The following is a 23539-nucleotide window of genomic DNA, read 5'->3' on the forward strand; positions in this document are numbered from 1 at the left end:
ATGATTATATAAATTTTGAAATAACATTCATTACTTCATCATGGAAAGAGGTTTTTGATTTTGTTTTATAATGAATTACAATAAATATCCCATTCATCACTTCATTGGTGTTGGCTTTTGGATATTATAGTCATAATTTTGTTTCTAAACTCATTTGGCCCACAGGTGGAAATGGTGTATTCATTGTTGTCAATGCTTGGTACTCATGATAAGGATGATATGTCACGAACTTTGCTAGCTATGTCTAGCTCCCAAGACAGCTGTATATCCATGCGACAGTCTGGATGTCTTCCTCTCCTCATCCAGCTTTTACATGGCAATGACAAAGACTCTGTGTTGTTGGGAAATTCCCGGGGCAGTAAAGAGGCTCGGGCCAGGGCCAGTGCAGCACTCCACAACATCATTCACTCACAGCCTGATGACAAGAGAGGCAGGCGTGAAATCCGAGTCCTTCATCTTTTGGAACAGATACGCGCTTACTGTGAAACCTGTTGGGAGTGGCAGGAAGCCCACGAACAAGGCATGGACCAGGACAAAAATCCAAGTATGTACCTTATAGTGTACATCACAGTGCATGTTACAAAACAAATGAAAACGTTTTTAAAACGAAAACTTTTTTAGTTTGTATGCTGTCTTTATGAATAGGAAGGTGAAATGCATATTAGCCATCTATGCTACTAACATAGTTTAAAGCTTAAGTCTGTTTTAAGTCTAAAATTAAGAAAAATGTAGCAAAGGAAAATGTTATGCAGCAAAGAAAAAGAACAGGAAATCAAGAGAGACATACAGAGTTATAGCATAATAGATCTAGAAAGAATCTGAGCAATTATATTGCACATCTCTTTTATTTTATAGATGTTCAAAAAAGAAACTTTACATAAGTTTTTTCAGCAATTAGTGACCAACCCATTATCTTGTACATTTGCATTTCACTCTATACTCAGTAGATACAGAGCTGTTATATCTGTTGTTATTTGATCGTCACAATAACCTGGTGAAGTAGGAAGGGAAGGTATTATCTCCATTTTATAGATGAAGAAACTGAGACTCAGAAAAGCTAATAGATTTGCCTCTGGCCTCACAGTTCGTAAGCGGAGCCAGATTTCCTGATTCTCACTCAGTGTGCTTCCTACTGTACCATCCTGCTCCAGGCAATGGGTCCCTATTGCTGGGGGTGATCAGCCACCCAGCTCTTTCCTCATGAGAGACCCCTGGCCACCAGCCCCTGTCCCTCAGACACAGGGAACATGGGGCACATAACTCATTCCTATAGAAAGAACCAAAATTAGTAAGTATGTTAGGTAAGATTTTTCCTTTCACCTGATAAGAAAATACACACACATGCACACCACAAAGGACTGTCATATTAACCTATTGATTTGAGAAGCAGGATCCAGGGAATGGTGGTAAAAATGTGACCTGTGAAGCTTTAGCAAATTTTATTTTTAGTTTAGGTAAATTTATTTAAAATATTAAAAATTTCAAGAATAAAAAACACACAAAAGAAATAGTCCTTTATAAATATTTGTCCTAGGCATGAGAACTAATAAGATACTTTACTGGGAGAACATTGACTTTCTAAATTGTTTTCTTTGCTCACAATTAATGACTAGCATTTTGACTCTTGAGAACCTCAAAAAAATTTAAATAGAATGAATTATTATTGCTTCTGAAAATAGACTTGCTTTTAAATTTTATTTTAGGTAACAAGTTTTGAAATCTTGTGTATAATATTAAATGTGGAGGTACATTTTCTTGGATGCCTTTTCTTTAAATTTTTATTTACCTAGTATCTGTCAATATAGTAAGTAAACTTTCTCTACTAGATTTATACTAGATTTCTTTACTACATTATACACGATGGTGTGCTTCTAACCCACACTCATGACAATAGTTTATTTAGAAATTACAAATAAAATTAAACAATTTTATACCAAAATGTTTTTATTCTTTCATATAATAAACATAATTTTAAATTACTTTAGTTATAGCAAAAACCTGCAAGAGCAGTTGAATAGTAAACATTTTTCTAACAGACTTGGTCAAGGGTAGTTGAATAGGAAACATTTTTATGGAACCAAGAAAAGCCTTTTACTCATATTTTCTTTTCCATGTTTATAATATTTATTTTCTACTCAGCAAATGTTTGTTGAACCATTAAACTATGCATTAGGGATATGTTAGTGAGCCCTGTGTAATTTTCAAGTATAATAAGCATCATTTCTTTTGAGAAAACAAAGCATTATGGTTTATGTCAATTTTATTTTTTAGTGCCAGCTCCTGTTGAACATCAGATCTGTCCTGCTGTGTGTGTTCTAATGAAACTTTCATTTGATGAAGAACATAGACATGCAATGAATGAACTTGGTAAGACAGAAATGTTTCTTAATGCCATAGAAAAATAAAGATTTCATCATTGTTGAAATTGAATATAAGGCCATAACTTATATTACCAGCTGCTTCCTCCTTGTAGCAAATGAGAGTCTGATTTCCAGAGGAGAAAAGGTTCTATAATAGAGGCTGCTACCCCAAACTAGGATTTTCAAGATCTCAGTTATAGACAGCAAAAATTACTAAATAGGCCACTTCTTGCCCCAATTACCAAGGTAGACTCTATGTGACAGCTGGCAGGGAGGGTCATTTGAATTATTTTGAAATGTGGAGCTCCTTCATTGTTCCTAAACTGAGTCACTTCTGATGGACACCAGAAGATACTCATCTACCTTTGTAGTTATCAGTCCTTGACTGGATTTTCACGATAAGCAGCATGGTATCTTTGGAACTGATTATTATGGAAAAGCATTATGCTTTAATTTAAATCAGAAACATTCTGTTAATTTTGGAAGGATTACACATTTTTAGGTATGTGTTATCACACACACTAATCACACCTGCATTTGTGCACCCCATTTTTTCATGTAACGGTTTTTCTTTGATTTCTAGGTTCATTTTGCACAGGTGATATTTATAAATTGCATCTTGCTGAGCCATCTCATGTGAACTGGATCTCTCTAGTGGTGCCACAAGCAAGACCGTATACTGGGTTCCCATCTTAGTGTAGCTGTGCCCTGGCTTTTTGTGCTGTTTATGTTACATTGCATTCCAGCCCCCACTTTGTTTTCCTGTCACCCTCATCATTATCATTCATCATTTATCTTAAAAGTGACAAAGTCATGAGGCTTAAACAGAGAATCTGAACAGCCAAAATGAGTGTTGTCTCTTTCAGAGTCATTACCTCTGGAGGCTATGTGCTTCTGACTTCGGGCCTGTTCTCCAGCCATGCTTTTCTTCCCACAGGCCCTAGCAGTTGGCCCACCTGAGTCTCTCCTTCCCCCACCACCTCCCTCAGCCTCCTGTGGAACTGAGTATAATTTTAGGGGTTCTCCCACCTCAGTACAGTCTTGACATTTGTGAAAGTTTTATGTTTGAATGTGTTTTTGTTTTTTTTAAAATAATAGTAATGGGAAGGGGATAAAAAATAATAAACAGAAAAATTAATCCAAGCTTAAGCTAATGCCAAGATTTTTCTATAAATGTCCCTGTGTTCCAATGGACTGTAGATTGGGACTGACACATTAATCATCTGAATTTCAAAGTAAATCGTAGACTCAGTATTTGTTCCTCTTCCTTCTTCAGGTAGGAAGGCTACCCGGGGCATTTCATCACAGGAGCTAGGGCAGGGGCTTTCAGGTGAGGAGCAGGATGGGGCATCTGGGGGTGTGACTGCTGGGACATAGCACAAAGGATTGCCTTCTCATTCCTAGCCTCTGAATTTGCACTGGAACAAAAGTAGGATCAAGGTTTGTGGATTGTGGAGAATAGAGTAAGAAAGCATCAAATATCTGACTATAAGGGATAAGGAGGGGGGAAAGTCCCCAATAGGTGAAGGGAAATTCCTAAACCCAATCATCTGAGCCTGTCATTTTCCATACAAAAAGATTATGCAGCTATCAGGGTCATAGAAGTTTGCACCTATTAAGACTGCAAGTTTTAGACTCTTAACAGTAGTGATATATTTACTAATTTATTAATTCTTAGCTCTGACCCAGAAACTTTGTTAGGTAGTAAAAATAAAGATTAAGACATAGTCCTGACTTTCAAGTAATGGTTTATTTGCATTAATGTTTCCAAAACCAGATCATAATGACCACTAGTTACTTGTCAAGCCATGTAGGTACTATGGCCCTGTAGCTACCTAGCTTAGTAAAACAATCTCCAAGGGGAACCTAGGAATCATATTTAATAAGTGACTTAGGTAATTCTTCTGATCAAGAAATTTTATGAAACATCAATCTATAGAACATTGATGCTTGGCTCCTAATACTTATTCTAGAATGAGGCATTTCATGCCAATGGTGACTGTCTAAACCAAATTTACACACATACACACACACACACACATTTTCTTTCTTTCTCTCTCTAAAAATTGTATCATCCTTCTATTATCCTTTTTTGGATTAAAGATTCTGTTGAATGTCACTAGAAGCTGTTGGTCCTCTATTACCTATAATAGATACCACATTGGGTACTATTTGGTTCATATGGGCCCTATTTTCTAACATAGGCACTAAGAAAAATATAGAAGGACATGGTCATTATCTTAGCATTTTTTTCTCAGGGAAACTTTTTTTTTTCCTAACAATCATGAATTTTCATATTTTTACTTGTCTGAAACATAAAGGGCTCTCTCTTTTATCTGATATCCTAAATTCTATTGAATGTTCTTTTCTCAGCCATATTCTTCATGGTTTTGTTCACATTGGCCATATCCTTCTATTTTATTCAGAATCAAATCCTAAGATTTTGTAGTTTTTCCATACAAGAGTACTCAGCTCTTTGCTCATTTAGTGCCTTTTTGGAATCTTTATCACAAATATCACTATACTGGGCAGGATTTAATATAATACAAAGCACACTGTGTTTTGTTTTGGTATTGAGAATCTGCTTTATAATGCTCAACATTTTGGTGATTTCATCAATACACAGGGCCACTGTCTTCAGGTCAACAGTGACACCCCCACTCCTGATCCCCGCCCAAGGTCAATTTCCTGGGCCAGAACTTGCAGTTCTTTTCCTGGCTCCTCTCCTTTTTCCAAGCATCACATGTGGAATTCCTCAGAGCTCTCTCCAAGGCTCTCTTTCTGTCTCCTCTCCCCCTAGACAGTGTCTTACACTTCAATTACAATGTTTTTAAATTTACATCTTAATCCAAGTTCTTTCTCCTGAGTTTTAAATAAATTATCAAATTGGTCATCTGATATCTTTACTTAGAAGGTTTTACAGACATTTCTTACTCAACTGCCACAACTGAAATTTTTATTTCCTCCATCCCCAGATCTCTCTCTCTTCCAGGGTTTCTTTTCTCAGAAAATGGCATTCCAGTCAACCCAGTTGCTCAAGCCAGAATCTTGAAAGATATCCATGATTCTGTCCTTCTCAGCTAGTAACTGAGTCTGTAATTCTGCTGCTTAAATATCTCAAATTATTGCTCTTCTTTTCATCCCCAGTTCAAACCACCATCATCTCTTATATTCTGCAGTACTGTACTTTGTCTTGTCTCCCAACTTCCAGTCATAATCTGTTCTGCACCCTTCAGCCACCACTCTGTAGAGCACATGTATAATTTTTCTTCCCTTACCTGAAGTCCTTAGTGTGATACATAAAGTCTCACATGTTCTGGCTTCTACCCATATGTAGCCTCATGTAACCTTGATGATGTATATTTCAGGCCCAGGGACCCTTGCACATGCTATTTCATCTGTCTAAAATGCTTTGTTATTCCTACTCCACCTTTTTAGATACTCCATCATTTAAGTCTCAGCTTAAACATTATTTTCTCAGCCCTTTTCTTAATCTCCTCAGTCTAAGTTAAGTCCAGCTGTTCTTTTGCCCTTAGTCCAGCACACTTAATTAGTTGTTCGGTGTCTGTCTTTGCTGTAATCTATAAGCTCTATATAGACAGTGACTATTTTGTTCACTCTTATATATACTTTTCCATTTTTATGGGTAGTTGGAGGAAAATCTTCCTAAATATGATTTGGATTTTCCTTAACCTAATTCATTTTCACTTATTTATATTCAAACTTACCTGTTACTTCTGCTAATTATAAAAATTTGTGTGAATCTTCCTATACTTAAATCTCCTGGCCTGGAATTCTTGAATCAAGATACAACTTTGCTTGATTTGCAAACTTGCAGATTCCTCTACATACTGACTCTTCCGGGTTATTTGCAAAATACTAAATGTACAGGTTCTCTCAGATTAATGAACTGACATTTTAGACTTACAGTATCTAAGAATTGTCTGTTTATATTCAGCCTTTCTTTTTGTTTAATCCACTTCTCTGTGACAAAACAATATTCTCATTTCCACAATGATTAATATTGTTGATGAATAATATTTGAATAGCCGCCATACATTTTTATTTTTGTTCACCCCCTCACCATTTTGCTTTTCCTTTTGTTTGTTTTGTTTTTACTACCCCTGCCTTTATGTCTTTCCTTTGCTTTCTCATCATTTTTCTCCTTGCCCTCCTATTTGTTGACCACTGTGGGCATTGTTAAGCATACCCAGTGGTGGGAATCAAGGGGAAAGAAAATAACTAAATCCTAGTATAGTTGGTATTTGACACCTGTGAGTATCAAAGAAAAGTAAACTGTTTAAAAAACATAAAAAAGTAGTTTTATAGAACTTAGTAACAATTTGAACAAATAATTATTTTTCATTTAAAAAATAAGCTTTGCTTCATGCACAGTTTCATTGATAACTTTCAGTATTCTTAAGGATTAATTATTCAGCAAGTAAAAAGTATTAAAGTAATTAAGCAAGTGTATGCAACAATGAAGAGTGTAAAGTCCTAATAATAAAAACAAGTTACCTGTTTCCATTCAGGAAGACCTAGTGTTAAAAAATGGCCTTCTCCATCTTTGACAAGATATAGGGTATGTGTGGTAAATAGAGTATAATGCTCATTTCACTTAGTAAGGCAAGAGCTGGAGGGTGGAGAAACTGGCAAAAAATTGAATAGTTGTCAGTTGTACTTTATAAATGTATTACACAAAAGTCCTATAACATTTTTTGTAGCTTGTAATTCTAAAGACAAATTTAAACCATGTATTCTCATTCTTGAGATTTTTTTCCTAATATTTAAATTATAAACTTGGTACCAGTTTGCTTTATTTTAGATTATTCTTTTTTTCCTCTTGCCCTTTTAAATTAGGGGGACTACAGGCCATTGCAGAATTGTTGCAAGTGGACTGTGAAATGTATGGGCTTACTAATGACCACTACAGTATTACATTAAGACGATATGCTGGAATGGCTTTGACAAACTTGACTTTTGGAGATGTAGCCAACAAGGTATGTTTTAGAAGATCCATTTCTTAATTATCTCAGGTGTGATGAGTTAGTTTACTTCAAACAAACTGCTTTTCACTGGTTTTCTTTTTATCACTCTCCTCATTAAACACTGACTAATAAAAACCTGAACTTCACATCCCACTGTACATCCTTATTCATTTGGTTGTGTTATGATTAAACAAGAGCAAAAGATAGAACTCAATAGTGGATTTATTTAATTACAAAAAATCTGAAAATCCTCATGACCAGTGTGTTACACACATAGTGGTTGTATCCAAATGAGAGGACTTTAAAAACCCTTTGCTTCTCATTTTTTATCATTTATTCACTTTATTTTTCTAATTTGCCAAGAGAAGAACAGATAACAAAGAATTAGGAGAGTATTTGTCTTTCATTTATGTAATCTGATTCTAAATCTTTTATGGAGAAAATATTAGCTATAATTAAAGTAGAAACTCTTACAACTGTATTTGAAATTTAGTAGTAAAAAATGAAGCACACCTTCAGATTGCCTTGTTACTGACTCTATTCCATATCTGATTTTTGCAGGCTACCCTATGCTCTATGAAGGGCTGCATGAGAGCACTGGTGGCCCAACTAAAATCTGAAAGTGAGGACTTACAGCAGGTACTACTTAGAATTTGAAGTGTTTTTCTAGGATATCAGCTGGTGAATATCCTTAGATTAATTTAAGCTGTGGCTCAGTTTTTAATATCATGTTTAAATTACATTTATATTAACATCAGAATAAAGGAAAATAATTATAGGAATTCCTTTTGACACCATATTAGCATTTAAGAGGAATTTCTTAATGGATTTCTACTCTTCTAGCATTAAAAATAAAAAATGCAGACAGTATAAATCATTTTAATACAAGTATTCTAAACTCGATTCATTTTGCAGGTTATTGCAAGTGTTTTGAGGAATTTGTCTTGGAGAGCAGATGTAAATAGTAAAAAGACATTGCGTGAAGTTGGAAGTGTGAAAGCATTGATGGAATGTGCTTTGGAAGTTAAAAAGGTACTTTGAAAACATTTAGTATTGTAATACAGATTTCATCCTTAGATATTTTTTGTCACCCTCTCCCACACTGAGATTTCCTAATTCTTGACCTGTTTATCTCACCAGTCCTTAATCTAGACTACTCCAAGCTCCTGAGGTATTAAGATGGAAAAGGTTTTACCGTAGCCTACTGTAAGTTAGACTTTCTCAGACTCACCACTATTGACATGTTGGCCCAGATAATTATTTGGGGAAATTGAACTGTGCTTTGTTAGGATGTTTAGCAATATTCTTAGCCTTTGCTCAATAGATGTCAGTACACCCTCGCCTCAGTCTAGACAGTCAAAAATGTCTTCAGATATTACCAAATGTTCCCCAGAAGGGAGGAAAGACAGAATTGCCCCCAAGTGAGAATCACTGGTATATGTGTTGTCTCTGTTCTCTTAAAGTCTTAATCCACCACCCAAGCTGGTTTGGCTCAGTGGATAGAGTGTCAGCCCAAGGACTGAAGGGTCAAGTTCGATTCCGGTCAAGGGCATGTGTTCCCTGGCTCTGGTAGGAGTACATGCCGGAGGCAACCAGTCAATGTGTCTCTCTCACATCAGTGTTTCTCTGTCTCTCCCTCTCCCTTCCATTCTCTCTCAAAATCAATGGGAAAATATCCTCGGGTGAGGGTTAACAAAATAAAAAATCTCAGTCCCCCAAAGTTTTCAAATTTTCATGGTCAGCTTAGCAATAAGTGATCAGACTCACTCAAGAGTGAGATATCCTCAAATATTAATTTGTTTGTAAAAGGAAATATGTCCAGGTGGGATATCTGTTTCAGAAACTAAACTTTTATTATTATTATTATTAAACTTGAAATTTGAGAAGGACTAAACAAGTTTTCTTAGCTAATCCACGTTTCTTTTCACCCATCCAGTCCTCCTAGAATCACAGCCTACATTTTCTTTCTTTAAAATTTTCTTTTTAGAAAAGGCAAAAAGTTTTGTTTTTTATTGTTTGTTTATTTATGTATTTTTGCTAAGTTATATTATTTTATACTTGGAAAACCAACTAAAAAATTATTAGAAAACACTGCTGAGTTGGCAGAACACTGGAACTGCCGAAACTGATTTGGCTTAGTGGATAAAGCGTCGGCCTGCAGACTGAAAGGTCCCAGGTTCAGTTCCAGTCAAGGGCATATTGGTTGCGGGCACATTCGCAGTGTGGGGTGTGCAGGAGGCAGCTGATCGATGATTCTCTCTCATCAATGCTTCTAACTCTCTATTCCTCTCTCTCCCTTTCTGTAAAAAATCAATAAAATACATTTTTTTTTTAAAAATTCTGGTACTAATGCTGCAGAAAAGATGATCTTTGACCATTAAGCACTTGAAAAGATACTCAACATCATTAATCATTGGGGAGATTGTAAATTAAAACTACAGGGAGATACCATTACACATGGTATATTGGTTAAAATTTGTTTGTTCCCTCTTTTCTACATTCAGTCAATATGAACATTTCTCAGGTCATCATCATTTCCTCATTTTCATTTACTAATGACCAAGAAAATCAGAACTACCTTTCATATTTCCCTTATATTGCATCATTTTAACTCCATTTAGCTGGCTCTCACTCTTCTGCACAATAGAACCTTTCCTTCACTTGCAATCTGTGCCCCAAGTGTTACTGTTCACTCAAAGATGGTAAGTCTCTTACTCGTCTTTTATATCTTCTTGACTGGATAGAGAAGAAAGCCTTTTATGTTTCATCTATCTATAGAAAACCCTATATTTTTTTTTCTCAAAAATTATTCTAATTCCTGCAGTTTCCATTTTTCCTGTAACAGCCAAGACCCTGGAGTGACTTGCTCCATTTCTTACTGGTATACCTTCTTTAGTCCCTCCTAATTCTTCTTCTAACAAAATCTAGATTTATACATTAACTTGGGTTTTTCCTACCTATACCTATATTTAATACTTTATTACACTTTTTTTTTAATTCCCTCCCTTTGTTTTTGCCACCTGTAATTTAGCCTCTAATCATTTGTTCTTATTTCCTCTAATTCTAATTGTAAAGCTTCTTTGAAACAAAATCCTCATCCCTCTACGAATAGTCTGATAGAGAGCAACTTCTATTTTCCTATCTTCAATTATCCCCTGGCCAGTTGAAGTTTAAGAGCTCGCTCTAAACGCTTGCTGTTTTTTGTGTGTGTTTTTTCTGTTCTCAGGATACTTTGAATGTTCCCCCTTTATGTCAGTTATAAAATTGAGTTCTTATCTTACATCTTAATTGGTGAAAGCATTTCTTCCCTGCCTACCTTCTCATAAGTATAATCTAAAACTATTCCTTGCCTGGCTGGTGTGGTGCAGTGGTTGAGCATCAACCTATGAACCAGGACGTCATGGTTTGATTCACAGTCAGGGTATATGCCCCATTTGCGGGCTTGATCCCCATTGTGGTACAAGCAAGAGGCAGCCTATCAGTGATTCTCTTTCATTATTGATGTTTCTATCTCTTCCTCTTCCTTCCTTTCTGAAATCAATAAAAATATTTTTTTTAAATATATTTTTATTGATTTTTTACAGAGAGGAAGGGAGAGAGATAGCTAGAAACCTCGATGAGAGAGAAACATCGACCAGCTGCCTCTTGAACATCCCCTACCGAGGATGTGCCCGCAACCAATGTACATGCCGTTGATCAGAATCGAACCTGGGACCTTTCAGTCCGCAGACCGACACTCTACCGCTGAGCCAAACCGGTTTCGGCCAATAAAAATATTTTAAAAAAATAAAAATAAATAAAACTGTTCCGATAAAAATAATACAGTGGCAATTTCTTAGATTGGGCCAAAAACGTTTGCTGTGACATTCAAGACCTTCATTGACCTCTCTAACCTTAATTCCCACTATTCCCCAAGATGGACTTTGATCTCCTCTCTGTCTTTCTTCTGTTCTTCAGTTCTTTCTTGCAGATTCCCATTTCCAAGCCTTTCCTCATTCTATTTTCCCTGTCAGAAGAAATTGTCCCTGAGTGTACAGGTCTTCTACTAAGTTGCTTTCTTGCACGAAGTTTTTTATTTGATTAAATTTAGGTGGCAACTATCTTTCCTTTAGAGTACTTCGTTTCATGGAAGTAGGTTTGCATCTTTTTTCCCCAAACTAAGTTGTTAGCACCTTCAGGCAGGTATCAGTTTGCTATGATTGTATCTTCTAGAATACCTCTAACTGTGATAATGCAGTAGATTTCTAAGGCATATTTATTCCTTGATTTATTTGTAATAAGAGAAAGACTAGCATCAGGGTCATGGCAGGTTTTGACCAAATGTCCTTAATTATATATACAGAGTGTTTCTGTGGCAATTATAGTTTGAGAGTTTTCTATGATATTGTATACCAGGGAGTTTCTGTTTTGTAATTACTTTGTTTCTTTGGGAATTTTAAGGATTGGAGTTTTCCCAGTGTGCTTTCTTTTTAATAATTTGTATTGTTATTTTTGAATCAACTACATATTTATATATGTGTATGTGTGTTTTATCCAACCAGAATGTTGTATATACTGCACTTCAACTTGCTTTTTTTTTTTCATTTAATAATACTTCTTAGATATCTTTCTATATCAATATATAGAAGGTTTTTTGTAATTTCTGTAGTTTCTCTTATCCTGATAAATGTTATCTTTTCAGCATGCACATCAATTTTGTTGCTATTATAAGCTCTTTTAAGATATGTGTGTACTGTCTAAACACTTAGGATAAATTTCAGGAAGGTTATTAGTTTAATGCTGTGTTCTGCTTTTATTAGTGGGATACCAGTGACTTAAGTTCCTTCCGCTCGTTATTTTATGCAAGTTTTTCTAAATGGAAAATTCCTAATTACTAGTGAGGGGTGAGTAGCAGAGAAGAAGAAAAAAAAAAATTTACTCAAAAGAAGTAAACATAGAAGTTATGAGGGACAAATTCCAATTCTACTTAGATGACACATAATTTGTTTCTTAATAGGAATCAACCCTCAAAAGTGTATTGAGTGCCTTATGGAATTTGTCAGCACATTGCACTGAGAATAAAGCTGATATATGTGCTGTAGATGGTGCACTTGCATTTTTGGTTGGCACTCTCACTTACCGGAGCCAGACAAATACTTTAGCCATTATTGAAAGTGGAGGTGGGATATTACGGAATGTGTCCAGCTTAATAGCAACAAATGAGGATCACAGGTAAATACAGAGTTTTGTATTACTTTTAATTAGTGTACTGTTAAATTGGTGTAGAATTCAATCCCTCAAAAAGACCCATTTGTTTTGTGTGTTTATGCAAGTTCTAAGCCAAATTATATTTATTGGGGGGGGGGGGGGGGGGAAGTAACTTTTAATTTCTAATTTACTCATTAGTAATACAAGTTTATAGTATCACAAAGATGTCTAGAAATGAACAAATGATAGCTAAGAGGTATAATGCATATATAGAGGAAAAGGTTAAAATCACAAAAAAACAAAACCTATAGATATGATCCAGATAATACATTTATTTATGTTTTTTTAATTGGTGTCTTAACATCAAAACCATATTATTTAGCCAACAGCCACTCATCCAGACTACTAGACCTATGATACCTAAGAGTGCACCTCAGATACAGAGCACACATTTTCAGAACATGGGTTCTGTATTATGCCAACAAAAATATTTTTCACAGCATATTCATTTTATTCAACATGGTTCTTCTCTCGTTTTTAAACAGATCGTGTAGTACACTTAGTAAAAGGACCATATGAATATACACATCTTTTCTTCAATTTTTTGATGTGTAAATTAGAAGCCTTATAGCCCTTTCTGCTATGCAAAGAAGTCTTTTTAAATTCAGTAAGCACTGCTGAAAGAAGAACATTTTAAAACTTTGTTGTACATCCTTGCCAATCACTTTTAAAGTCCACTAAAGCTAAATATTTTGTCATTAACTTCAGCTTACACTGCATTAAGTATCCTTATAGAGTTGTGGTGAAAAAGTAACTTTTAATTTCTAATTTACTCATTAGTAATACAAGTTTATAGTATCATAAAGATGTCTAGAAATGAACCAAAGTTGATTCTCAGATCCCAAAGTTGATTCTTAACCCTTATATTTATAGTTAATCTTTAAATGTTTTGAAAACCTTTCTTTTAATTTTAGAAATAATGTTTCCAGAAAGCACTTGTAAGGGGGGTGGCAGTATCACAGAATCTAGCCAGAGACATAACAATTGCTCTAAAAGTCAGTTTCCTAATCAGGGTACTTATAGCATGCATGCTCCTTGAATACATAAAGATCTATTGATTGATTAATTTACCACAAAGTCCCTTTCAGCAAGATACACTTATCGTCCTTAAATTGGGAAAATCTGTCACTATGTAAATAAGGTAAATGTACCTGTTCAAGAAAAAATTTAATGAGTTATCAGGTCATATAAGCTATGCAAGATAGATTAAAATGAACATTGTACTGCCCAGCAAACATGGCTCAGTGGTTTAGCATCAACCTATGAACCAGGAGGTCACAGGTTCCATTCCTGGTCAGGGCACATACCCGGGTTCCAGGCTCGATCCCCAGTAGGGTGCAGGAGGCAGCCGACCCATGGTTCTCTCTTATCATGGATGTTTCTATCTCTCTCCCTCTCCCTTCTTCTCTGGAATCAATAAAAACGTTTTTTGGTTTTTTTTAATGAACATTGTACTTCTTTTAGTCTGACAAAGAAGTACTTTAAAATAATAAACCTTAAATGAACTAACACATAACAAAAGGAGATGTGGAATGCTTGGAATTTATAGTATAAATTGGTACAATTTTATTTTGCCTGTTTTAGTAATTACATTTAGATTTAAATTTGTTTTTTATTCTTTTATTCGTTGTTACTACAGATTCTGACCTTAATTTTGTGGTCTTTATTTCAGGCAAATCCTAAGAGAGAACAACTGCCTGCAAACCTTATTACAACACTTAAAATCTCACAGTTTGACAATAGTCAGTAATGCATGTGGAACCTTGTGGAATCTCTCAGCAAGAAATCCTAAAGACCAGGAGGCATTATGGGACATGGGGGCAGTCAGCATGCTCAAGAACCTCATTCATTCAAAGCACAAAATGATTGCTATGGGAAGTGCTGCAGCTTTAAGGAATCTTATGGCAAATAGACCCGCAAAGTATAAGGATGCCAATATTATGTCTCCTGGTTCAAGCTTGCCATCTCTTCATGTCAGGAAACAAAAAGCTCTAGAAGCAGAATTAGATGCTCAGCACTTATCAGAAACTTTTGACAATATTGACAATTTAAGTCCCAAGACATCTCATCGTGGTAAGCAAAGACACAAGCAAAGTCTCTATGGTGACTATGTTTTTGACACCAATAAACATGATGATAATAGGTCAGACAATTTTAATACTGGAAACATGACTGTCCTATCACCGTATTTAAATACAACAGTGTTGCCCAGCTCCTCTTCATCACGGGGAAGTTTAGATAGTTCTCGTTCTGAAAAAGATAGAAGTTTGGAGAGAGAACGAGGAATTACCCTAGCTAACTACCACCCACCAACAGAAAATCCAGGAACCTCTTCAAAACGAGGTTTGCAGATTTCCACCACTGCAGCCCAAATTGCTAAAGTCATGGAAGAGGTATCAGCAATTCACACTTCTCAGGAAGACAGAAGTTCTGGGTCTACCACCGAATTGCATTGTGGGACAGATGAGAGAAATGCACTAAGAAGAAGTTCTACTGCTCACACACATTCAAATACTTATAACTTCACTAAGTCGGAAAATTCAAATAGGACATGTCCTATACCTTATGGCAAATTAGAATATAAGAGATCTTCAAATGATAGTTTAAATAGTGTCAGTAGTAGTGATGGTTATGGTAAAAGAGGGCAAATGAAACCTTCAATTGAATCTTATTCTGAAGATGATGAAAGTAAATGTTGCAGCTATGGTCAATATCCAGCTGATCTAGCCCATAAAATACATAGTGCAAATCATATGGATGATAATGATGGAGAACTAGATACACCAATAAATTATAGTCTTAAGTATTCAGATGAGCAGTTGAACTCTGGAAGGCAAAGTCCTTCACAAAATGAAAGATGGGCAAGACCCAAACATATAATAGAAGATGAAATGAAACACGGTGAACAAAGACAATCAAGGAGTCAAAGCACAACTTATCCCGTATATACTGAGAGCACTGATGATAAACACCTCAAGTTCCAACCACATTTTGGACAGCAAGAATGTGTTTCTCCATATAGGTCAAGAGGAGCTAGTGCTTCAGAAACAAATCGAGTAGGTTCTAATCATGGAATTAATCAAAATGTAAACCAGTCTTTGTGTCAGGAAGATGATTATGAAGATGATAAGCCAACCAACTATAGTGAACGTTACTCTGAGGAAGAGCAGCATGAAGAAGAAGAGAGACCAACAAATTATAGCATAAAATATAATGAAGAAAAACATCATGTGGAGCAGCCTATTGATTATAGTTTAAAATATTCCACAGACATTCCTCCCTCACAGAAACCATCGTTTTCATTCTCAAAGAGTTCATCTGGACAAAGCACTAAAACTGAACACATCTCTACAAGCAGTGAGAATATATCCACACCTTCATCTAATGCCAAGAGGCAGAATCCGCTCCATCCAAGCTCAGCACAGAGCAGAAGTGGTCAGACTCAAAAAGCCACCTCTTGTAAAGTTCCCTCTATCAACCAAGAGACCATACAGACTTACTGTGTAGAAGACACCCCAATATGTTTTTCAAGGTGTAGTTCTTTGTCATCTTTGTCATCAGCTGAAGATGAAATGGGATGTGATCAGAGGACACAGGAAACGGATTCTGCTAATACACTACAGGTAGCAGAGATAAAAGAAAACAGTGGAACTAGAGCAACTGAAGTTTCTGTGAATGAAGTTCCAACAGTGTCACAGCACATTAGAACCAAATCCAACAGACTCCCGGCTTCTGGTTTATCTTCAGAATCGGCTAGGCACAAAGCTGTTGAACTTTCTTCAGGGGCCAAATCGCCATCAAAAAGTGGTGCCCAGACACCTAAAAGTCCACCAGAGCACTACGTTCAGGAGACTCCACTCATGTTTAGCAGATGCACGTCTGTCAGTTCACTAGATAGTTTTGAGAGTCGTTCAATTGCCAGTTCTGTTCAGAGTGAACCCTGCAGTGGAATGGTAAGTGGCATTATAAGCCCCAGTGACCTTCCAGATAGCCCTGGACAGACCATGCCACCAAGCAGAAGTAAGACGCCGCCTCCTCCTCCTCTTCCTCAAACAGTGCAAGCTAAACAAGAGGCACCTAAAAATAAAGTACCGAATGTTGAAAAGAGAGAGAGCGGACCTAAGCAAGCGGCTGTTAATGCTGCAGTTCAGAGGGTCCAGGTTCTTCCAGATGCTGATACTTTACTACATTTTGCCACAGAAAGTACTCCAGATGGATTTTCTTGTTCATCTAGCCTGAGTGCTCTGAGCCTTGATGAGCCATTTATACAGAAAGATGTAGAATTAAGAATAATGCCTCCTGTTCAGGAAAATGACAATGTGAATGAAACAGAATCTGAGCAGCCTGAAGACTCAAATGAAAACCCGGAAAAAGAGGCTGAAAAACCTGCTGATTCTGAAAAAGATATATTAGATGATTCAGATGATGATGATATTGAAATACTAGAAGAATGTATTATTTCTGCCATGCCAACAAAATCTTCACGCAAAGCCAAAAAGCCAGCCCAGAGTGCTTCAAAATTACCTCCACCTGTTGCAAGAAAACCAAGTCAACTGCCTGTGTATAAACTTTTACCATCACAAAACAGGATGCAAGCACAAAAGCATGTTAGTTTTACACCAGGAGATGATATGCCACGGGTATATTGTGTAGAAGGGACGCCTATAAACTTTTCCACAGCTACGTCTCTAAGTGATCTCACAATAGAATCCCCTCCGAATGAGTTAACTGCTGTAGAAGGGGTTAGAGCAGGGGCACAAACAGGTGAATTTGAAAAACGAGATACCATTCCTACAGAAGGCAGAAGTATGGATGAGGCTCAAAGAGGAAAAACCTCATCTGTGACTATACCTGAACTGGATGACAGTAAAACAGAAGAAGGTGATATTCTTGCAGAATGCATTAATTCTGCCATGCCCAAAGGAAAAAGTCACAAGCCTTTCCGTGTGAAAAAGATAATGGACCAGGTCCAACAAGCATCTATGTCTTCATCTGGAAATAACAAGAATCAATTAGATGGTCAGAAGAAGAAACCTACTTCACCAGTAAAACCTATGCCACAGAATACTGAATATAGGGCACATGTAAAAAAAAATACAGATTCAAAAAATAATTTAAATGCTGAAAGAACTTTTTCAGACAACAAAGATTCAAAGAAACAGAACCTGAAAAATAATTCCAAGGACTTCAATGATAAGCTACCAAACAATGAAGATCGAGTCAGAGGAAGCTTTACTTTTGATTCACCTCATCATTACACACCTATTGAAGGAACTCCATACTGTTTTTCACGAAATGATTCTTTGAGTTCTCTAGATTTTGATGATGATGATGTTGACCTTTCCAGGGAAAAGGCTGAATTAAGGAAGGGAAAAGACAATAAGGAATCAGAAGCTAAAGTTAACAGTCAGACAGAACTAACCACAAGCCAACAATCGGGTAATAAGACACAAACTGTTACAAAGCATCCAATAAATCGAGGACAATCTAATAAACCCATGCTGCAGAAGCAGTCCACTTTTCCTCAGTCATCCAAAGACATACCAGACAGAGGGGCAGCAGCTGATGAAAAATTACAGAATTTTGCTATTGAAAATACTCCAGTTTGTTTTTCTCGAAATTCCTCTCTAAGTTCTCTTAGTGACATTGATCAAGAAAACAACAACAACAAAGAGAGTGAACCTATCAAAGACACCGGGCCCCCTGCCTCCCAGGGAGAACCAAATAAACCTCAGGCATCGGGTTACGCTCCTAAATCATTTCATGTGGAAGATACGCCAGTTTGTTTCTCAAGAAACAGCTCTCTCAGTTCTCTCAGTATTGACTCTGAAGATGACCTACTGCAGGAATGTATAAGTTCTGCAATGCCAAAAAAGAAGAAGCCCTCAAGGCTCAAAGGTGATAATGAAAAGCATAGTCCCAGAAATCTGGGTGGCATATTAGCAGAAGATTTGACACTTGATTTGAAAGATATACAGAGACCAGATTCAGAACATGGTTTATCCCCTGACTCGGAAAATTTTGATTGGAAAGCCATTCAGGAAGGTGCAAATTCCATAGTAAGTAGTTTACATCAAGCCGCTGCTGCTGCATGTTTGTCTAGACAAGCTTCGTCTGATTCAGATTCCATTCTTTCACTGAAATCAGGAATCTCTCTGGGGTCACCATTTCATCTTACACCCGATCAAGAGGAAAAACCCTTTACAAGTAATAAAGGCCCACGAATTCTGAAACCTGGCGAGAAAAGTACATTGGAAACTAAAAAGGTAGAATCTGAAAATAAAGGCATCAAAGGAGGGAAAAAAGTTTATAAGAGTTTGATTACGGGAAAGGTTCGATCTAATTCAGAAATTTCAAGCCAATTGAAACAGCCCCTTCAAGCAAATATGCCTTCAATCTCTCGAGGTCGGACAATGATTCACATTCCGGGAGTTCGTAATAGCTCATCAAGTACAAGTCCAGTTTCTAAAAAAGGCCCACCCTTTAAGACTCCAGCCTCCAAGAGCCCTAGTGAAGGTCCGACAGCCACCACTTCTCCTAGAGGAACCAAACCATCAGTGAAGTCAGAATTAAGCCCTATTACCAGGCAGACATCCCAGCTGGCCGGATCAAATAAAGGGCCTTCTAGATCAGGATCTAGAGATTCCACTCCTTCAAGACCTGCCCAGCAACCATTAAGTAGACCTATGCAGTCTCCAGGGCGAAACTCAATTTCTCCTGGTAGAAATGGAATAAGTCCTCCTAACAAATTATCTCAACTGCCAAGGACATCATCCCCTAGTACTGCTTCAACTAAGTCCTCGGGTTCTGGGAAAATGTCATACACATCTCCAGGCAGACAGACGAGCCAGCAGAACCTTACAAAACAAACAGGTTTATCCAAGAATGGCAGTAGTATCCCAAGAAGTGAGTCTGCCTCCAAAGGACTGAATCAGATGAGTAATAGCAATGGATCTAATAAAAAAGTAGAACTTTCTAGAATGTCTTCAACTAAATCAAGTGGAAGTGAATCTGATAGGTCAGAGAGACCTGTATTAGTACGCCAGTCAACTTTCATCAAAGAAGCTCCAAGCCCAACCCTAAGGAGAAAATTGGAGGAATCTGCTTCATTTGAATCACTTTCTCCATCTTCTAGACCAGATTCTCCCACAAGGTCCCAGGCACAGACTCCAGTTTTAAGTCCTTCCCTTCCTGACATGTCTCTTCATTCGTCTGTTCAGTCTGGTGGATGGCGAAAACTTCCCCCTAATCTCAGTCCCACTGTAGATTATAATGATGGAAGACCTGTGAAGCGCCATGATATAGCACGCTCCCATTCTGAAAGTCCTTCCAGACTTCCAATTAATAGGTCAGGAACCTGGAAACGTGAGCACAGCAAACATTCATCATCCCTTCCTCGAGTAAGCACTTGGAGAAGAACTGGCAGTTCATCTTCAATTCTTTCTGCTTCATCAGAATCCAGTGAAAAAGCAAAAAGCGAGGATGAAAAATATGTGAACTGTATTTCAGGAACCAAGCAAACTAAAGAAAACCAAGTATCTATAAAAGGAACATGGAGAAAAATAAAAGAAAGTGAAATTTCTCCCACAAATTGTACTCATATTGCTTCCACAGGTGCTGTAAATGGTGCTGAATCCAAGACTCTGATTTATCAAATGGCACCTGCTGTTTCTAAAACAGAGGATGTTTGGGTGAGAATCGAGGACTGTCCCATTAACAACCCTCGATCTGGAAGATCTCCCACAGGAAATACTCCCCCAGTGATTGACAGTGTTTCAGAAAAGGGAAATCCAAATGCTAAAGATTCTAAAGATAATCAGGGAAAACTGAATGTGGGTAATGGCAGTGGTCCCATCCGCACCATCGGTCTGGAAAACTGCCTGAATTCTTTTATTCAGGTAAATGCCCCAGACCAAAAAGGAACTGAGGCGAAGCCAGGACAAAGTAATCCTGTCCCTGCAGCAGAGACTAATGAAAGTTCTATAGCTGAGCGTACCCCATTTGGTTCTAGCAGCTCAAGCAAACACAGTTCACCTAGTGGGGCTGTAGCTGCTAGAGTGACTCCTTTTAATTACAACCCAAGCCCTAGGAAAAGCAGTGCAGATAGCACTTCAGCCCGGCCATCTCAGATCCCAACGCCAGTGAATAACTCAAAGAAACGAGATTCAAAAACTGACAGCACAGAATCCAGTGGAACTCAAAGTCCCAAGCGCCATTCTGGGTCTTACCTTGTGACGTCTGTTTAGAAGAGCTGAACTAATTAAGCTAAGAAAATTATGTGTTAATTACAATTGCTATGTAGAAAATTTGTTTCAAGTGAAACTTGAAAAGACTGACAATTTTGTAAATAGGTTTGATTCTTGTTAGAAGGTTTTTGTTCTGGAAGCCATATTTGATAGTATACTTTGTCTTCACTGGTCATATTTTGGGAGGCACTCTTGATAGCTAAGAAGAAAATGGTAAAGCCAAGTATATTTGTACAGAATGTTTTACATGTATTTAAGTAGCATCCCCTCCCATCATCCTTTAATTATTGCTTGTCTTAAAATAATGAACAGTACAGATAGAAGATATGATATATTGCTGTTACCAATCATTTCTAGATTATAAACTAACTAAACTTACATCAGGGAGAAATTGGTATTTATGCAAAAAAAACCACCACCACCTTCTGTTTTAGTCCTTGTGAGTCCATCTAACATCATAATCATGTGGCTGTGAAATTCACAGTAATATGGTTCCTGATTAGCAAGTTTACCCAGCCTGCTTTGCTTTACTGCATGAAAGAAACTGATGGTTCAATTAACAGTTCTGTGGTCACATGATGTGCATTAGCTAGCTACAGTGTAACAATTGACACTTTTTGTGCTTAAAAAAAAAATCTGTGTTATTGTAAAACATTGGATGAAACTATTTTACCTGAACTAGATTTTATCTGAAAGTAGGTAAACTTTTTTTGCTATGCTGTAACTTGTTGTATATTCTGGTATTTGAGGTGAGATGGCTGCTCTTTTATTATGAGACATGAATTTGTCTCAACAGAACATTTCAGAATAAATTATTACTGTATGTAAACTGTTACTGAAATTGGTATTTGTTTGAAGGGTCTTATTTCACATTTGTATTAATAATTGTCTAAAGGGCCTCTTTTTAAAGCTTATGTAATTTTTTCCCTTCAAATTCTATGCATTAAGAGAAAAATTCCTCCTACTGTAATAAAAACTATTGAAGCTGACTGTTGGCATTTAACCATTCCATGCATTGGCACTTAACCATTCCTGAAATTTATTTTTCCTTTATGTGACTAGCACTTCCTAATGTTCCATATTCATGGAGTTGATTTAAAACAAATTTATTTAATACCAACGTAAATTGCCTAGCACAGACTGGACATTGAACATAACAGGTCCACATAGAGTTGTGTTTTTTTTCTTAATAGAATTCTATACTTGAAAAAATGTTTATTCTTAGGTATAAGTTGTCTCTTCCAAGCCTGACTTGGAACATAACTGTCTTGTAACTTCATCTTCTCCCTGTTGCTGCTGGGTCTGGAATGGACTTTTTTTTTTTTTTTTTTAATATTTGTATTGATTTCATCAATGATGAGAAAGAATCATTGATTGGCTGCCTCCTGAACGGCCCCCATTGGGGATCAAGCCAGCAACCCCAGGCATGTGCCCTTGACTGGAATCGAACCTGGGGCTTTTCAGTCTGCAGGCTGATGCTCTATCCACTGAGCCAAACTGCTAGGGCTTATCACTCTGTGTTTTAAGGCAAAAATCCCAGCAACCAAAAATAATCAGCACTTTGCCATTCTCAGAAAATATAACACATGCAACATCAAAGGTAGATGTAATACCATTAGAATATTCAAAAGACTATTTAAAACCAGTGCCTGTTGAGGAAAACTTAGTTTTTGACAGGCAGAGTTGTGGGATAGGTGTCCTAGTGCCTCTTCCTAACATGGCAGGGAGAATCCTCTTCATGAAGATAAACTGATACATTTATTAAATAAAGATCATTTATCTTCCCAGAGTTTGTCCTAAAAGATCAGAGGGTGAGGAGGATAAATACATTTGTTGAATGAAATTTTATTTTTAAGGAGATTTGTGCATTCTGCATTTGGAGACAGAAAAAGATACTTACAGTGGGGCACTGGGAAAGGGGTGAGGAGGAGTCAGCACATCTATCTTGTGCCCTAGGAATCGCATCATGTAGTTAATTACCCCTTACCTGTGTCTATTACCTACCATTAATGAGGCTGGTTTTCTAAAATAAAATGCCAGTAAATAGAGTGCTAAAATTAAGGCATTTTACTCCAAAGTCCATATGCTTTTCTCTGCACCACTTTACAAAGACCTCATTTTACTGATCTTTGGACTATATCTACATTTAAATTTTGTCAGATTTTAACTAAATGAAATAGTTGTGAATAACAATACTAATTTATTCTATTTGTATTTTTCTTAGTCTGCCTTACTCAATAGGGTTATGTGCATATAGGTCATATTTCTTTCCTCTTCTTTTAGTCCTGATTTTTTATTTTTTCTGATTTATTGCATACCAGGTTTTATAAACCGCTTCGAGTGCTCTTGTGGAAAGAAATGGGATGTAAGCCAATTAAAGTTAAATTTCCCTTTCCAAGTAAGGGGGAAAAAATGGTCCTTTTCAAGTAAGGCAAAATATTATCAATTCTGGAAATGAAGGGTGCCTTCCACATGCCAGAAAACTCAGGAATTCCTAAAGGCAACATCTACTGGGAGAAGGACCAGTCCATGTTATCCATTGTGGGGGAAGTTGTTCTCTGAGACCCTCCTGTTAGAGAATTAGTAAAGGGGCAAGTCCCAATTATACTTTTAGAAGTTCACGGTGCTGTCCTAACACCAGATATTGCTTGTTACTTAAATGGCATACTGAGCTTAGTTTTGAGGATAGTTAATAGTT

General features: G+C 36.8%; 1 protein-coding gene across 12 annotated transcripts in view; it reads left to right on the forward strand.

Annotated features, from left to right (window-relative positions):
• The window catches only part of APC (APC regulator of WNT signaling pathway), a 93229-nt gene extending 71559 nt beyond the window's left edge, over positions 1 to 21670 (forward strand). For 5 of the 12 annotated variants that reach the window (XM_036409719.2, XM_036409717.2, XM_036409722.2 and 2 more), the window contains 8 exons: positions 166 to 544; positions 2272 to 2367; positions 3637 to 3690; positions 7221 to 7360; positions 7910 to 7987; positions 8264 to 8380; positions 12345 to 12559; positions 14268 to 21670. In XM_036409719.2, coding sequence (XP_036265612.1) covers positions 166 to 544; positions 2272 to 2367; positions 3637 to 3690; positions 7221 to 7360; positions 7910 to 7987; positions 8264 to 8380; positions 12345 to 12559; positions 14268 to 20841 — 7653 coding nt within the window. In that variant the 3' untranslated portion in view covers positions 20842 to 21670. The remainder of the gene's footprint in view (positions 1 to 165; positions 545 to 2271; positions 2368 to 3636; positions 3691 to 7220; positions 7361 to 7909; positions 7988 to 8263; positions 8381 to 12344; positions 12560 to 14267) is intronic. The other 7 variants (XM_036409720.2, XM_036409724.2, XM_036409721.2 and 4 more) reach the window with 3 other exon arrangements.
• The last annotated feature ends 1869 nt before the right edge of the window (positions 21671 to 23539 follow it).

Source organism: Pipistrellus kuhlii, unplaced genomic scaffold (genome assembly GCF_014108245.1).
Source record: "Pipistrellus kuhlii isolate mPipKuh1 unplaced genomic scaffold, mPipKuh1.p scaffold_m20_p_4, whole genome shotgun sequence".
NCBI classification, from domain to species: domain Eukaryota; kingdom Metazoa; phylum Chordata; class Mammalia; order Chiroptera; family Vespertilionidae; genus Pipistrellus; species Pipistrellus kuhlii.